Genomic DNA, 17,877 nt, shown 5'->3' on the forward strand with positions numbered 1-17,877 from the left:
ATATACATATATTCTAAACAAAGTACACTGTAATTTGACTAATCACATATTAGTACATATATAAAGTATATAAAGTTGTTCCACTTTAGCATAGAAAAGTACACTAAATACTTTGTAAGTTTAGCTTTATTACAACTTAATTACAATTTAAATATATTCAGTACAAAATTAGTTGCTCCAAAATAGCACTCTTCAAGTTAACAGAAGTATTTAAAATTTTAGTACACTGAGTACATTTTTTTCACCTGGGAATAACAGAATTGTTGAGTAATTCCTAAAGCAGAAGTATCAAAGAAAGACAGCTGTTTGGAGAGATAAACCTCCTTGAAAAGCTTTGAAAAATGATTACAAGATATTTACTCAACTAGAGACAGAAGAAGGAAGATGACTTGTGGGGCGGATAAGGTTCATTACAGGTTCAGGGTCTGATATCATCTGGCTGGAACTAAACTACTTATAGTATGACGAACGCTTGCAAAATATTTCTCCAGTCTTCCCCATAAACGTCTGTCATCATTTCCTTTTACGGCGTGAGAGACTCATTTCTCCTCCAGGTGAACTTTCATCCATTTATCAACATTCATCAAACTCATCCATGGATTCTTCAGATACTCAACTTCCAAATAGTTAAGGATTCTCTCTTCACTCTATGTTATGTGTTATTTGGAATTTCTAAAGTTGGTCAAAGTATTGTTTCAATTATTTCGTAATTTCTTCATTGTCCTTTGGCGAAAAGTATGTTTCTTCTCAACAATCACTGTTTAATGTACCAAGCTGAAACTTTGACGGAAAAGCTTTTTGCAACATGGAGAGAATTATTTTTCATATTAGAAGGTCAGTCTGAATTCTACTTTAGTACCAAGAACAAGTAACTTCCTTGAGATTCAGATTTCTTCAGATATTTGTAGGATGGAACTCATTCATGAAGTATAGTTTACTGTGCTACTGAATTCCTGGATGGAAAATCAGGATCAGTCTGATATTTGATGGAGTTTATTCAGCCAATTTGCTGTGACTTTCTAGATTACTTCTTTGCCACTTCTAGAATTGTATAAATTCCTGTACCTCAGCCAGACTGTTAAATGTGTGTGTTACCAACAGTTTAGTTGGAGGTGTGATGCCGTGTCGGAGTCCCAGGTCTCAGAACTGCTGTCCGACTGTCGTACTTCCTTTGTAGTTTCTGTACTTCAGTCATGAGGTGATTGTAGACTTTAACATGCTGGTTCTTGGAGAAGATATCTGTTTTTCTCCCTGGTTAGTTTCATCATGAAAGTCTTCGCTCTCAGCAGGTCTTCTATAGTGCATCTCAGTCTGACCCGGGGCTCTCTCTCCAGCGATCGAGCAGCACAGTGTTCAACCTCACTGCTCTCAGGGATCCACCGTCCATCGTCTCCTCGCTCCAGCTCATCATATTCAATCAACAGCTCGTCATCAGGTTTCCACAATGCCGAACTCGCCATCTGCTGAAGATGATTCTTATTTTCAGACAAGATGGATCAGTAATAATCAATGACTATCAAAGATAATTATAAATCCAAGAATTGGGGATCTGATTTTCATCAGATAACCTCGGGGCACCATCTACATAAGTAGAAAATGATCGATGATTCACTGTAATCAATCTCATAAACTAGACTAAACTATAGGGTTGGCAATTTGAATGAGATACATTTTTTTAAATACTGGTTAAAATGATCTTTATGACCCGATGGGAAGCAATTCATGGCGTGTTCTTAAAGTAGTTTGGAAAATATCCGCTATCTACAGCAGGAGTAAAACGGGAAAAACAACAACCAATAGTCTTGAGGGGACACCTTTTTTTAAACCAATCAAATCCCTTCGCCGTTCGACCTGCCCCCTGCGCGTACATGTCAATGGCGTGCACTGACCCTGGTTCAGTGCGCGCGTAGAAGGACGGAGCGTCGTTGCAGAATGGCGGAGACGAATGTTTGGGGCTTTACTTACCGGTGAGTGCGCCATAACTTGGCATAGTGCAAATAAAGAAAAACGAAGAAACGAAGCGCTGAGGACAGGTTACGCCAGGAACGCACTGGCACACGGAAGCGCCGCGCGCACCACACACGCGGAACGTCTCCGCGTCTCCGCTCCCAACGGAGCTCCTCCAATGGGGTGGGAGCTAGGCGGAGCTTTGGGAGATGCTACATTCGTGCTACATGCTAGTTTTCCAAGATCGCCAACCCTAGCTTTAATATGGAATTTGGATTAATAATTAAATTACTCCCAATTACTAAATTCTAACAGTAAAACCTGAAGGATGGTTTTGATGATGGCTCCAGTTCTGCCGTGCCGTGTCCTTCGAGGGCTTGAAGTCTTAAAGAACAGAGTTTGTGAAAGTGGAGGCTGTGCTCTGAATCCCAACACAATGCTGGCATGATCATGTGGAACATGTAATTGACTAGGGCTGAACGATATATCGTGATCATATCGAAATCGGGATATGAACATTCAGGACATTAGTTTCTCAAAATCGCCGATATCAAGATTTCCCCTGCTTGCCCTGCATGTAAGCTTGCCCGTGCACAGGTCAGGCCAGCCAACCACAAACCTCGTTTACTGGTTGACAGCTGATGGCAGCCAATGAGAAACATCAGAGGGAGGGGCAGGAGGGAGACGGAGACGCACACTCACGTGCCACACGCGGCGGAAAGTAAGCAAAACAACAACATGAGAGCTGAAGAGAGGGCGACTGCAGAATCTGCACAAATGAGTTTGGTGGTAGTGGCAGTGAGTTCTCATTAAAAAAAAAACTGCATTGTTTTACATCCTTTTGTATGATCAGGGCGAAAATTCCATATAAAATGGCGGTGGGGACCGATTGAGATGGAATCTCCGCCGGTTTAGGTGCCATATCAGTAGGTCCTTACCGCCTGTTGGCTTTTTTTTATCATGAAATTGCGTCGCTTCTCTTTAAATGAATCAATCAAAACCAACACTCCTCTTAAAGCTCGTGTCCGGAGTTTCCGTTCGTTTCCAACGTATGTATCATTTTTTAACAGAGCTTCTATGTGTCAGTCTGGTTTGATACTACAATATAATATTAGCATAAAGCAATATAAAAATTTATTTATGAGCCCCGCCTTCGTCTCATAGACCCCCATGTTATCCGAAAAAGCGCCGGTCAGCTTCAGCCAATAGAGTTCGAGCTTCCGCTTTGTCATGCTGTCAATCAAAGTGTGGAGCAGCCAGAGAGCACGGCTGCTCGCCCAGCAGAGGAGAGTTAGCTACGCAGCAGCCACCGCATTTACCTCGGATATATCCACTGTCTGCTGAACATCCACCATAAACAGCTCAACATGGAGGATGCTGTAGGACTCGGAGGCTCTCATTTTCACCCGACAGATAACTCGCGTGCACAATTAAAGGGGCGTGGCTTGGTCGCTCATGAAAGCAGAGGGAGGGCGGAACCTGGAGACATTGGATTAAAAAAAAACCCTCTCTCGTTCAAAACTCCAGACACGAGCTTTAACTCTGGGGCTGTGTTCGAAACCGCATACTTACCTACTACTCATACTAACTTATTGAGTATGCAGTGTGTTTACACTGGCAGTATGCGATTTTGAGTATGCGAGAAGTTCCCAGATGCATACTGCATTCGCCAGAAATGTTGAGTATACATCGTGTGTTCACTCATACTGAAATTGCCCAAGATGCAACGCGACGGACATTTGAATAAACTTTATTCAGTTCACAATGACCGTTTCTTCATGATGTACATTTAGCAAGCTGAGTATGGTTCTAGATTTAATCTTCCCTCCATTGTTTGTGCTCGTAGGTATGTCATATTACGAGATTTCTGATTGGATTGACAATGATTAAAAATAGTAAAAAAAAAAAAAAAAAAAAAACCCTTACATCTGAGAACAAGTCCATGCTGAAAGCGACCATGATGTACCGAAGACGGCGAGCCGATCTTTGTTGAAGAGCCGAAAAAACTCTCCGTCGGTAAAGCATCATAATTGGCATAATAAGTGGTCCGTTAACGGGACACCGGTCCAAACGGCGACGTTAAGCGAGATATATTGCTGAAAGATTGGCTTCTTGTTTTCAAAGTAAAAGCACAGATTTATCACTGAGGTTTTTAGCATGAGAAAGGGAAAGGGGTGCTTTATTTTGGTGAAAATAACCAGAAGTGCGTTGCTCACTGCGGCTGGCTTGAATTTCGCCGAATTCGTCCGAACAAAATCATAAACGGCTGATATTCAGACAAATAAACGACACACTCGGGCTCTAAACCACCACTTTGTCGCCTAATTTTAAAAAAAATCTTGATGAAGTTGTACATTTGACGAGTTTAGAGCTAAAGTGAAATCAGCTTTAGCAGATCGATTTCTGCTCATGGAAGAAGTGCAATGCATTGTGGGTTATTATGTAGTATGCTGTAGTGTAAACGCTTCGCATACTGTTTGATGGACTGAGTAAGCAGGATGCAGGATGGATAGTATGAGTATGTAAGGATGTAGTAGACAGTATGCGGTTTCGAACACAGCCACAGATTCCCAATGAATGGCGTGATGCGAGCGTCAACTATTGGTCCTCCGACATGTCAATCACGCTGAAGAAATGCTTGCGTCACGCCGTCAAGCGCGCTCGTCGGAGCAGCAGAGCAGGTAGGATGGTCTGGCGCATGCGCGTTTTTCAAAAAGCAAGTAACAGACGTTTGGCTTCGACTTTATCGAGAAAATCGTCCATTATATCTTTAAGGAAAACACTTTTTCCTAACTTGTAAGGATTATTTCACAGTCTCCTAAAGCAGTCTTTCCCAAACCTTTTTGCCTGTGACCCAAAGGGGAATTATGACATTTGCCAGGACCCAAACTAGTGAAAACAACAGATCTACAAGCCCACAACACATCATGAAATAAATTGGCTGTGCCGTTCTTTGGCTTCCATCTTAACTTTTTATTTTGGCATCTCTCTACTCAGCAGTTTCTTCTGCTTGACACAGTTTCTTCTCATTGACTTGTACTACCCTGTAAATATCTGTCACATATCTACAGTTATGTATCTTCTCCCTCAGATGAAAGGAGGTCGTTGCTGAAGATGTGCATGTCTCCACAATCAGCCAGAGATGGCCAGCCCTATTCTTGTTGGATCAGGTAAGTTTGTGTATGTTTTACTTTGTTCCTTCCTCAAAGTACACATAAAATGTCACACAACTGAGACAACCATATGCACTGGAGAGGGGTGGAACTAACTGTAGGTGGGAAGAGAAATAGGATGTAATAATTTTGTCAAGAGGAAGTTAGACTAATATTTCTAGAAACACAGAATAAACACAAAAACAACACCAGGGCCATGTTTCTTATACCCTAACATTAAATAAAGGGTCTGATGCCTCAAAGGTGGAATGGCCCTTTAAGCCTGGTATTGAAGATGGTCACTCTGATCTGTCCTGAGCAAGTGACGTGATGCTACATCTGTGGTTTTTGCTATGATCTGTCTACAGGTTGTACATTCACAAGTTGTCTCTTCATTATCTAACTGTTTTGCAGGTACATGCAGAATTCAAAAGAGTAACAGGAAAAGAATTGATGGAAACATTCTTCCCCTCCTTGGATGAGCACACCAGAGCACACCGCACCGTAGCTCACCACCCCACTCAAGTGACACTAAGGAGTCTGTTGGAGTACCTAGACGAGGAGGTAAGATGGAAAATAACAGACAAATGTGTCTTCACCACTTAAACCCTACTGGGTGTCCGGAGTCCATCACGATTGAAAATAGTGTTTTCTGTTATTGTGGGTAAAGCTTCTGCTGACAATAGCTGATCGACAAGCTCACAATGTCACATAGTGAGCTTGTCAGTCTGCTATTTTCAGTAGACGCTGTTTTCAGTACACTGTACATACAGTAGATGTATGTATGCAGTTACAATGAATCAGCCTTTAGATTCTAGATGTGAAATGAGCTGCCTGCCCACTCCGTTCCCACAGTATGTCTGAAAGAGTCGACATTGTAAAAAATTGTACAGTGACAGCATTACATTGTTGGTTTTTGTTTTAATTTAGAACTGTTTACTTTGTTTTCATGTTTAAGCACTTTGAGTTTACACGTCTTGTATGAAATATGCTGTATAATGTACATGTATGAACAATATGCATGTGACTTGACTTGTCCTGTGTATCAAGACCACAGAGATCGTTAAACATCGGAGGGTGGTGGCTGTCAAAGGGCTGCAGTATTACCTGGGGGAGAAAACCGAGCTTTTCAAGACCTGCCAGGTAAATCAGCATTTCAAGGAGAACATCCATCTGTCCATCAATATCATTTGGATATTGTTTTTAATTTCCTTTTTATTAATGTGCTCCATCTATAGCCAGATGGTGTGTACGAAGCCTCAAGCCCCATGCCAATGGGTATCCTGGAGATTGTGGGGCCTCCAGGAGGCCTGGAAGCTGCGCCATTGCTACCTCCTTACGAGCCTTGAACCCCAGACTTTCCTTTACAGCTTATACTATCAGTTATTGGTGTTGCTCTGTTTTGCACTCTTTTCAAATGTTGTGTAATTTTTTTAATTTGAATTTAAATGTTTTGTTTTGTACACAGAAAAATAAAAATTTAAAGTAAATTTGTCTTTATTAGTCTTTATTTAATTAGGCTATATTGTATGTTGAGTATATATCATTTAAATATTAATTCATGCAGTCATTATTATGTTATTCACTCAATTATTACTTTATAGTTGTAATGACTAATAAGTCCTAGTTGAGTGAGCACATGATGTGGAATATGACATGGTGTCAACTAATTTGTTTCAATTGGCTCAATTAATAAGCCAACAGTCATTCGTTCTGTCAACGATTATTAAGCAATTGGCTGAATTAATAGCCAACGAAGAGTTTTTCGTTCAGTCAATGTTTTTAAATAGTAATTGAGTCAACACAAAACATTTCGTGAAACGCTTCACCCTATGAATAATCAATTCAACCAATTTTTTTTTTAATACAGTGCAGGATCTCAGCTAAAATACTTTGTTCCAATTTGGTGCAGCGACATTATATGAAATATGATTTGTACTGGTTTGGATTCTAGGGTTAACGTGACACCACCACCAAAGGAACTTGTCAAAGCTGGGATGCTTCAATCAGCAATTAGCAACATGCATACCTGCACCAAAATAAATAAAAATCATTTTATAAATTTGCAACTTAGGGTGGGCCATATAGCATAAGAAGATAGACCATCCCAGACACAGTGCAGCAAATAGATATAACCAGAACTGAACAAGCACAACAAAATACAACAGTTTAATTAAAAAAATATTGTTGGATCCTGTTTTTGATCAGCATTTTACAAAATTGAAAATTAAGGACCTGTTAAAACTTGTGAGGACCTGTTAAAATTTTCTGAGGACCTGCTGAAAAAATTTGGAGGGCCTGTTAAAATTTTGACGAATTTCATGCCCTGTATGTTTTTATTTTTCTGAAAAATGCTTAACTTTCACTGAATCCATTGTAATATATCGTATCGATATTGAGATATCTGGCATGGATATCGAGATATGAAATTTTGCCCATATCGTTCAGCCCTATTATTGACATCAGAAAACACACTTTTGAATCTTTACTTTGGTGTATAAACTGCACATTGCAAATTAATGTGAATCAATTCTTGATAAAATCATCCAGTACAGAGTTGTTGAGTCACTCTTACAGCAGAAGTATCAAAGAATGACAGCTGTCCGGAGAGATAAACTTCTTTGGAACATTTTGAAAAATGATTACAAGATCAACTAGAGAGAGAAGGAAGATGATGTCGGGGGCTGATAAGGTTCATTACAAACTTGGGGTCTGATATCTTCTGCCTGGAACAAAGAAAAACTACAGCAAAACTGTGTAATGAATGCTTGTAAACAGACAATGCTTGGTTACTTCCAATATGTGATATATTTCATGTTGTTTAGTTACAGTTGTTTGAAAGCAATTAGTTACATTACAATATCATTGTCTCAGAATTGTGATACGTCACACTGTTGCGTTACTTGGTCGATCAGAGGCTGACAAACCTGGAACACACTGCCAGCCCATGTCAGGAACTATGGCACTTATTCAGCCTTTAAAACAGCTCTGAAGCATTGGCTGAAAACAAATCAAACATGCTCACACTAGGTCATCTTTACTCTTGAGGCCTTTTGAACTCTGTGACATTTTTCTTTTGCTACTAGATGTTATTAGTGTAATGTCTGTGTTTTGTTTCTCTTGTGTTGTGAGTCATTGCTAACTGTCCTTACCTGCCTTAGAACTACGGATGTAAATTAGCTTTTGTGCTAACTCCGGCATATTTACATTGAATCTTTTGCTGATGTGTTGATGAATATGCATTGTCCTCATTTAAGTAAATAAATAAAAATAAAAAACTAAATAAAAAAGCTCTTTACAAATCAGACACCAACAAGTAGATTGACTGGCTTCTCAACTCTTTTGTAGATTTCATTACATGTTATTGATGATTATTCCAGTCATTAAAAGGTATTCTTGAAAATATAATGAAAGTCGTTGTAAAGTTTTTCTTTTTTCAAAGCAGTTCCATTTATTTTCATCTGCACTGAGAGACGGGAGAGAACAACATCTGTAATGATGAGACTTTATAAGCAAGCAATATTCTGGAAGATCGATATTAGGAAAGAGTGAAGTTGAAGCAGATGCATGGCATTTTCAAATATATGCAGCTATCCAGTGAAACAGTTGAATTTACATTTTTTGGGCTTGATGGTTTTGTTGATCCATGTGATGTATCTGCAAACGTCCATAATGCCAGCTGCTTCGGTACAGGCGAATGTATCATCACCGGTGAACAAAATGACTCCATAAATCTTGTCTTGGTACTCCACACCTCCACCAGAGTCTCCCTGAAAAAGAGTTGCAGCTTATTTAACTATGCTGGGAGAGTGTGGAGCGACTTTAGGTTTCAAGGGAACGGGAACTCACGGGACATAAATCCTTTCTCGGGCTTTGAACGCAGAACCAGTGCTGATACTGCTTGGCTGGGTCAGTGAAGTCCATAATGTTCCGGAGCCTTGTGCAGTCCACAGTGTCAAAGTTGGCACACTGAAGAGTGTTGGACCTACCACGTACTACACAATAATGGAAAAACATGATGTTTTTTTCTACAAATATTCTGAAATAAAAAACATACCATTATCGATGTTTTTTTTTTCTTCTCAAACCAAACATAATTAATTAAACTTTGTCTCACTTCTCGTATCGATTGGGCCCATCTGATCAGCACCATATCCTGCTGCCCGAACAGAGGCACTGAAATACAATAAAGGGTATGAGTTTGAACAGAAAAGGTTCTTAGAAGAAGCCAGAGCTCTCAGACTTCTTTAGAGTGAAACTGTGACTCACATGGTGGGCTGATTTTGACAGTCAGGAAGAGCCACAGGTGTAATCGTGGATGGATTCGGCAGCTTCAGCAGCATGATGTCATGACTCCTCCGATTTTGGTCCTGAAAGATGTGATGTTCAGTAATGACTTGCGGCTGCTCTCCTGGACCCGGGTGAACTCCTACGGTTGCAGACATGGTCCTGAAAATAAACAGGGTTTTGTTTAATCTGCATCAGTTTTATTAGGAGGGTGAAGATGCTCTGTGGAGGTCAGTGGTTCTTGAAAGAAAGAAATTATGAACTAATAAAGCAACCAGTAGTGGGATGTCAGGGCCTGCAAGGCCTTCTCTGCTGGCCTAAAAAGTATCTGAATTACAGACTGATGTAAATTATACTTTGTCCATGAATACTTATTAAATAATTCCAAACGGTATGTTCCAGTTTCTTTCATAGTTTTCCCGTGGTTGTGTTGCTTCCAGACATGTTTTTTTGTCATATTAAATCATTTAACCAATCAGATTTCAGGCATCATCTGTTGCTAGGGTCAAAGAAATCTGCCTGAGGCCTTCACTGTCTGTTCCTGATGGTGCAGTAAAGTCAAGTGAAGTGTCAAACAGACAGTTGCTTCAACCAATCAGATTTCGAGTTGGCGACTCAGCGCCTTCCAGCTAGCGTACACTAACAACAGCATATCCAGGCCTTCTGATTTACATTCACCAGCAGCAGGTGGCGGTATGCACCTAAGTTGTTGGTCGCCACCTGCAATTATTCCAAAGAAGAAGAAGAAGCCCTGAAGACCTGAATAGACCACATTGGAGTTTGACTGCGTATGTGCAAAAACCCGCTGTTTACTTCCAGTTCAGGGGTCATGGCTCATAAACAACCTCTTCCCACCATGTGCTCTCTCTTGTTGTCCAGCTTGTTCTGTCGAAACTATGCCGGTGTGTGCCGTTATAGGTTGTGGTAATGGCGATTATGCGCTGAACAAGTGGCGATCTATTGACTGCTGAGAGCACTCTGGGGTGAAACAAGGTGTGGGGAGATGTATCTGCCGCCCGCCGCGCAGCTGAGGAGAAAGGGTTGGGTGAAGCTCATCAACAGAAAGGACGAAATAACAGATGGAATAATCTTACTTTTTTAATAATTTGTGCACGATAGCACGGTTTTAAAGTCATACTTTTTGAGTTACTGCTATATCGGTCTCTCTCTAATGATCTTAACCCGTTCGGCCCGACGGATCCTGTATTGGGTGCACTTCAACATGTGTAAAAAGTGAATAAAATGCTGTGAGGACGATTTCTTTCAATTGTGTCTCAAACAAGAAGCTGTAATCTCACAAACTGAACACTCCAACTGCACTTTGACGACCGAGTGTTTTTTTTAATAATTTTAAAATCCAATTTGACACACTTTTCTCACCCGCAGTGGCACATGCCCCATCCTCCTGTTTCTGGTGCTAAGGATGTGCACGGTGTTGCCTGCAAAATGTGTGAAATGCTTGCCTGCAAACTTTTTTGTACTTTGTGTTCTTGTTTTTTCTATTTATTGATATTTATTTGCGACTGTGGTACTTGTTCTTTGGGCTGCTGTAACAGTGAAATTTCCCCATCGTGGGATCAAGAAAGTCTTATCTTAGCTCCTGACACAAAACACAACTTCTGCTCTATCCCAACATGTTGGATATCGTATGAAACTAGAAAAGATACACTTTAACATGACACCAGGCAGAATGTTGTCTGAGCCGATCACCTGCCGTCAGGGGCAAAACAAACCGAAAATCGATCTTCACATTTTACAGCCAACTTTCATATTGCATGTTTCTCACACATCAAAGCAATCCACACCAAACACAACCTATTTTTATACATATTTTATTTCTTTAACATTTTATGGTCATTTACTACCTATCCACACCCTCCTCTGATCAAAATTAGGGGCATAATCACTAGGGATGAGCGAGTACACCACTATCTGTATCTGTATCTGTATCTGTATCTGTTTACCCATTCAAATGATCTGTATCCGTATCTGTACTCAGAGGGGGCGTGGTCTAAACCGGAAGTGGGCGTGGTTTAACTGGAAACAGGCTGGGGCAGAAATTGGTGCATTATTTTAAGTCTCAATTCATTGATATGAATTGCTCAGAAGTTGCTATATTGATTCTTCATTTGAAAACTATTTACAGAACAGTCTCAATGATACAATGTAAAGATTTTTTTTTTTTTTATTTTAGTCAGAACATGAATATTTTTAAAGTTATATAAATGATTATTTATTCACACAAAAGCCTCAGAAATAAAATTTGAATATTTTTGGTCACAATAGTAAAGGAACTATTTACAGAACACGTATTTTTTATTGAGTCAGAACATGAATATTTTATTGTATGAATGCCTCCCCCCATGATCCCCACCGGAATCTCCCCGGCGTCCAGGGAAACCTCTCATATGCCCCTGCTGAGCTTCCTGGTCATGTCCGCCACTGCAGTGCCACGGACATGACCAGGACGTGGACCTCGGTCCAGTTATCATCTCTCTCCCACAGATCACAGCCTCCCAGTGGAGCGCAAGTCCAAATTATTATGAAAAAGAAGAGAAATAAGGGGAAAAAAACGCGAGGGAAAACCCGAGCGTGCACAATCGCCCGACGTTTCAACCTTACAAGGTTTTTCTCAGGCACATTGCAGCTACAAAGAAATAAAATACTGCATTTTTAATTTATCAGGTCCGACTGGCTTCTCTCACAAGGATCCTGTTGTCTCGGTGGAGCACGGAGCAGAATGAAGGACCAATGAGGATTTCCTATCAGAACGAGTACGAATATGACGGACAATGCTCGGGCTGTCCTCGGATTCGGAAAAAATGCATTATCCGTAACGAGTACTCGTTTAAAACGAGTATTCGGCTCATCCCTAATAATCACTGTCCAACAACAGAGCTCTGTAGTGATCGGCGTGACTTTTCCTCTTCTTTCGCGGTCGGCAGCTTGTCAATGTTGAAAAAGGAGGCACCGTTTGCCAAAGCTACAATTTCAGCTTTTTTTTTCCAAAGTGGCGATACCCCGGTCTCAAAAACTTCACCAAACGTTCTCTCTTCCACAATAAGAATTCATCATACGATGCCATCTTGCCCCATTGTTTATGTGCCTTAACCTTTCACCCTACCCACAATCCCCTGCGCACACGGAACTCCAATGTGGTCTATTCTGAAGAGGTTCAGGTGGATCTGTTCTGAAGGCCTTAAGGTGCGTTCACACCGGACGTGTTGCAAGCGTCACGGGCGTTGCTTTTACATTCAAAGTCTGTGGTGGACGAGCTTCAATGGACCTAACGCGCGTCAGGCGCTTTTTGAGCGTCGCTTTTCAAGCGTTGGTGACGCGCGTCACAAGTGTCGCGCTTTGCAGGCGTCAACAGCTGAAGCTGGGAAAACTGAACTTTGGAAGCGTCAACGCGAGCGTCAACCAATCCCAGACGAGCACTCTGAGCGCTGTAGAGATGCGCGGATGGCTCATTTTTCCATCCACAATCGCTTCTTAAAATCTCCATCCGCCCGCTATCCATCCATATGAACGATTTTTTTTTTTAATCAATTTTCAAAACCAAACCCGCCCGGCATCTGCAGAGTAAGGTTTAGGTGTATGAAAGTTGGTTTTTTTTGAGTGCTTCAACCGCAACCCGCCCGAATGTAATTAAAATCTTAATTTTTCGACACGTCATCCGCCCGATCCGCGGTTATCCGCGAGCGCCGCAGGTGCAACCGCAATCCGGGCATCTCTAGAGCGCTGATGCAGGCCAGAAGGTCGTCAAACCGGGTACCGCTGAAAGAGAACCTCATCCTCACGCAGCTCCTGGAGCAAATGATGAAATTCGCTAAATAGCGAACGTCGCTGCAGGATGGAATGAACCCAAAGACGTCGCACAGACGCCTGACGATGCTGTTTTCTGGCTTTCTTTGTTAAATAAAGCCAAGCCAGTGTCTCGATGGGATTTACTATTGTCAACATGAAGACAGGACACAGAAGCTCCTACCACTCCCGCCAATGAGCTGCCGTGCGTCGCCCACATTGCAAGCGTCGTGTGTAATTTGAACACGCGTCGAATTCCACACGTTACACGCATCAACTTTGAGGCGTCAGTGACGCTTGCAACGCGTCCGGTGTGAACGCACCATTAGTGTGAAATGCACGGTCCGCCACTGAAAGCAACTGAGATGAAAACTAATGAACTAATAGTAAAGCAGCTAATATCAACGTCCAACTTGCAGACAGGAGCAGGAATGATTTGAAGTAGGGCTGTCACGGTAAACCGGTATTGACGATAATCGTGGTATTAAAAAATGAAATTTCAATATCGTGTTCAAAATGCGCACATGATAATATTGTAAAGAGGATCTAGTCCCGCTTGAAACGTGTTGAAGTGTATTTTCAAAATCCGCTCCTGTTCTTCCGCCCTGCTTCGTCTCCCTCCTGCAGCACCCCCACCTCTCCCCCTCCCCTCCCATGTAAACACAGCAGAAGCAGCGGTAGCGGCACGGCTCCTAGCTAGCGGGGCTCCCAGTTAGCGAGCTTCACGAGTGAACTAAACATGTCGGCGGTGGCCGACAACGACAGCGAGACGCTCTATCCTCACCCGAAAAAAGTGTGTTTAGCAACACTGACTGCACGTTGATGCAAGCCGGGTAGCAGTGGGGCCCCATTAGGTAGGTTCCAGACGTGTCATTGTAATGTGTCCGGGCGGTTTCAAGTTGTGTCGCTGATATCCGCCGTCTTCTCTGCCGGCCCCCTTCTAGCAACTAACCGGTGAGTACTCGGAAAAGGGCCCCATGCGGGGGATTTTCGACACGTTGTCGTTGCAGCGTCTCGTGTAGCGCCTTAAATTTGTTATTGAAATTGACTGATGTCAGCCGTTCCTCGGGGCCCCCTTCAGCTCGGGGCCCTAGCCAGTAGCGGCGCCTCTGGCTGGAGAGAAGCAGCTACTGCTCATTCCGCCTCGGATTTAAACAAACAAACAAACAAAAACCCTCGGCAGTGTGGTGGTGGTACAGGATTTCACCCCAACAGGGCCCGTGGGTTTTCATAACCCACCAACCCTATGTAAATTACCCCTCTGCTGTGGATCCTCTGTTAATCAGTTCATCAGATTTTAATTAGTTGAGTGTAACTACACTTTCGGTATGCAGTTGTACAGTTACTGTTCTCATATTGTTTCAACACCTCATTTGACAGGTATTCTGAATGTAATTCATCTGGGAAAAGAGAGAAAAACAAACAAAAATAAAATTAAAGATGAATCTGAATGTTTGAACCATTATTAGTTACATTTTTGCTGATATCGTGATAACATCGTTATCGTGATATTTTTTGCCCACGATAATCGTGAAGAGAAAATTTGATATCGTGACAGCCCTAATTTGAATAGGAGGGGAAATATTTATTTCAGGCTTTTAATGCATCATGGGTGCTGTGGATACGGAGTCAATCTCATGCTAGAAACAATCAATGGCACTGACATTAAAGACTGGGACTTTCTCACCTCCCGGGTTTCCAGCAGTGAGCTGCAGTGAGAATCCACTGGGGACTGATCAGAGAGCCTCCGCAGCGACCTGTACGCCCTCCACCTGTCGCCTCCAGTTTCACATGGTACAGACGCTCGGTTGGTCCACACGTCGCACCTCCAATGACTCTCCTCTGACGATGCAGCTCCGAGCTCGTAGCGAGACCTGCAGCATCAGATTTTACATGACAATGTTTGTTTTCATGGTAGAAAACAATAATTCAGGAAATGAACTCCAGTAGGACTCAAATGGAAATGGAGTGTGGACTCACCAAGCCACAGCATGAGAAGAAGAAGTTTGAGAAGAGCCATCGTTCTCCTTTGCTTCTTGATGACAAACGTCCCGCACGCTCTGCTTTTATAGCATGTCCTCACAGCCTGATTGGCCTCCAAGACACTAACATATCTCCTTTTAAGGAATTACTGACCTAATGGTCCTGTTGTAAGCATTTCTTCTTATTTCACAACCACAGTAGCTGTGACTGCAAAGGTTCTCATGAACAAGTTAGAGCAGAACATCAACTATGAAATTCATACTGTTCAAGACAAGATATACTTTTACTACAAAATTGCGCTTGAAGCCAGTTCTAGTACGTTCAAATAACAATAGAGCATTGTGTGTTTCAGTGTGTCTAAAAGACGATGATATATTTTTGTAATAATAATTAGTAGTTACTGGATGTAACTCCAGTTCTACGAGTAAGTGCGTGCCCGCCTACGGGCTTCGCTAGTGGCACACCTCCAATCTCTGTCCAATCCACTGAGACTATACAAAGCTCGACGCACCAATCCCCCGCACGCGATGGCGCAGCGCCACGCCCCACACCGAGGGTACATAACCTCGGATGGTGCTAAGCAAACCCTTCTTCTGACGTAGCAAAAACAAGGGAAGCAGACAGCTGGGCCAGCAGGTAGGCGGGCACGCACTTACTCGTAGAACTGGAGTTACATCCAGTAACTACTAATTCTACTTCGTAAGTGCTTAGCCCGCCTACGGACTTCGCTAGTGGTACTCACCAAGGCGAAGGCCGTAGGTCGATGAATGTACTCCCAGCTGGCCTGCTGACGGGATTGGTGCGTAAGACGGAAGTAAACAAACCGTACGTCCAGAACGGCCGTAGAACTCCCGAAGGACGAGGCGGGCACCGAGCGACGTAGTGCGGCCCACGACGTACAAAGCATCGCCACAGCGACACACACACACGCCGACCGGGAAACCACAGCGGCAGGCGGTGAAGGGGGGGGACCCCTGGCCCGCGTTCCACGCACGGGGAGCGGCAGCGAACCCAAAAACAGCAAGCGGCAGAACTCCTGCCCCTGCAACACCGTAAACAACATCCGCAGACCGCGGCAGAGCCGAGCGGCAGGCAGGGATCCCCTGGTCCGCGAGCCCAACCGGGACGCGGCAGCCAGGCCAGAAGGACCGAAACGGTTAGATGACCGAACTCCTGTTCTCGCCGAAAACCGACATGGCCACAGAGTCAGTGCACATATCCAACAGATACGAACGCACGAAGGTGGACGCAGAGGCCCAGGAGGCAGCCTGGCAGATGTCACTCACCGTGACCCCTCTGCACAGGGCCGCAGAGGCAGCCACACGTCGTGTGGAATGAGCACGAATCACTGCTGGTGGCGAGAGATTCTGTGCCTCGTAGGCAGCTGCAATAGCGCCCCCCACCCAGTGGGCGAGACGCTGAGAGGTCAGCGGGGAACCACGCCCCCGGGCTCCAAACCTCACAAACAGCTGGTCCGTGGTGCGAAAGCCAGCTGTGCGCTGGACATAAAGACGCAGAGCCCTGACCGGGCACAGTGACCGCAGGCGTGGGTCGTCCCCAGACGAACCAGGCATGGAGTCAAACGTCCTGATCAGGATCACTCGCGACCGGAAGTCCGAAGTGATCACCTTGGGATGAAAGGCCGGGTTAGGCCAGAGGTGCACGAGTCCCCCATCCTGGCTGAACACCATGCAGGATGGGTGGACTGACAATGCGCAGAGATCCCCAACTCTCTTGGCGGATGCTAGCGCCAACAAGATGGCGGCCTTAAAGGAGAGAAAGCGGTCCTCCGCCTGCTCCAAAGGCTCGAAAGGAGGTCCCTTAAGGCCCTCCAACACCACATGGAGGTCCCATGGAGAGACCACATGCCTGGGGGGCGGTCGCAACCGACACGCCCCGTGCAGAAACCGCTTCACAAGCGGGTGGCTGCGTGCAGAAAAGCGGCCGAAACCGCCGTGGCCCGCTGTGATGGCCGATGCAAATACCGCCAGGGTGGATGCAGCGCAACCGCTGTCCAGCAGGGCCTGGAGGAACTCCAAAACTCCACCAATGGTGCAGGAGACCGGGTCCAAGCCCCTCTCCGAGCACCACGACGTGAAGAGCTTCCATGGAGACCTGTAGGCCTTGACAGTAGAGGGGGCCCTGGCACTCTGGATGGTGGACACCACCGCTGGGGGGAGGTCTAGTTCCACCAGCCTCACCCGCTCAGCCTCCAAGCCAGGAGCCTCCCGCCCAGGAAGGGGCGGGACCGAAGGGCGCCTCCTGCCTGCTGCAGTGCGTTGGGCCCGTCGGGAATCGGCCACGGGTCCCCGACTGCCAACTGAACCAGGTCCGGGAACCACCGTGCACTCGGGGTGTCCGGAGCCACCACGATCACGTGAGGATTGTGCAACCTCACCCTGCGCAGCAGCGGGGTCAAGAGGTGGACTGGAGGGAACGCGTACAGGATGCCCGACGGCCAGCTCCTGTGTGCGAAGGCGTCTACCCCTAGAGGGGGGGCGTCTGACAACCTGAGCGAGAACCAGAGTGGGCACTGTGCGTTCTCTGCACTGGCGAAAAGGTCTGCCACTGGGCATCCGAACCTGCGCCAGAGTCGGGCTGCGACCCACGGGGACAGGCCCCACTCGTCGTGGAGTGGGCCTCCCCGGGACATTCTGTCTGCACCGACGTTGAGGACTCCGGGCACGTGACGCGCTCTGAGAGA

General features: G+C 44.5%; 1 protein-coding gene across 1 annotated transcript; it reads right to left on the bottom strand.

Moving 5' to 3' along the window:
* Positions 1 to 8,595: 8,595 nt before the first annotated feature.
* Positions 8,596 to 15,213, bottom strand: LOC115390363 (kallikrein-6-like). Its single transcript, XM_030094206.1, has 6 exons — positions 15,171 to 15,213; positions 14,878 to 15,064; positions 9,369 to 9,548; positions 9,217 to 9,275; positions 8,949 to 9,094; positions 8,596 to 8,869 (listed from the first exon to the last, which is right to left on the bottom strand). Exons 1-6 carry the CDS (start codon positions 15,208 to 15,210, stop codon positions 8,690 to 8,692), a joined length of 792 nt encoding a protein of 263 aa, XP_029950066.1. The 5' UTR covers positions 15,211 to 15,213; the 3' UTR covers positions 8,596 to 8,689.
* Between the last annotated feature and the right edge of the window lie 2,664 nt (positions 15,214 to 17,877).

This window comes from Salarias fasciatus, chromosome 6 (assembly GCF_902148845.1).
Source record: "Salarias fasciatus chromosome 6, fSalaFa1.1, whole genome shotgun sequence".
Classification (NCBI taxonomy): Eukaryota; Metazoa; Chordata; class Actinopteri; order Blenniiformes; family Blenniidae; genus Salarias; species Salarias fasciatus.

Excerpts from the sequence above, each read along its gene's own strand:
- LOC115390363 (XM_030094206.1), bottom strand. The coding sequence starts at position 15,210 with ATGGCTCTTCTCAAACTTCTTCTTCTCATGCTGTGGCTTG. Across the intron at positions 15,065-15,170 it reads TCTTCTCATGCTGTGGCTTG|GTCTCGCTACGAGCTCGGAG; the intron begins GTGAGTCCACAC and ends CTGATGCTGCAG. Across the intron at positions 9,276-9,368 it reads TGTCAAAATCAGCCCACCAT|TGCCTCTGTTCGGGCAGCAG; the intron begins GTGAGTCACAGT and ends ATTGTATTTCAG.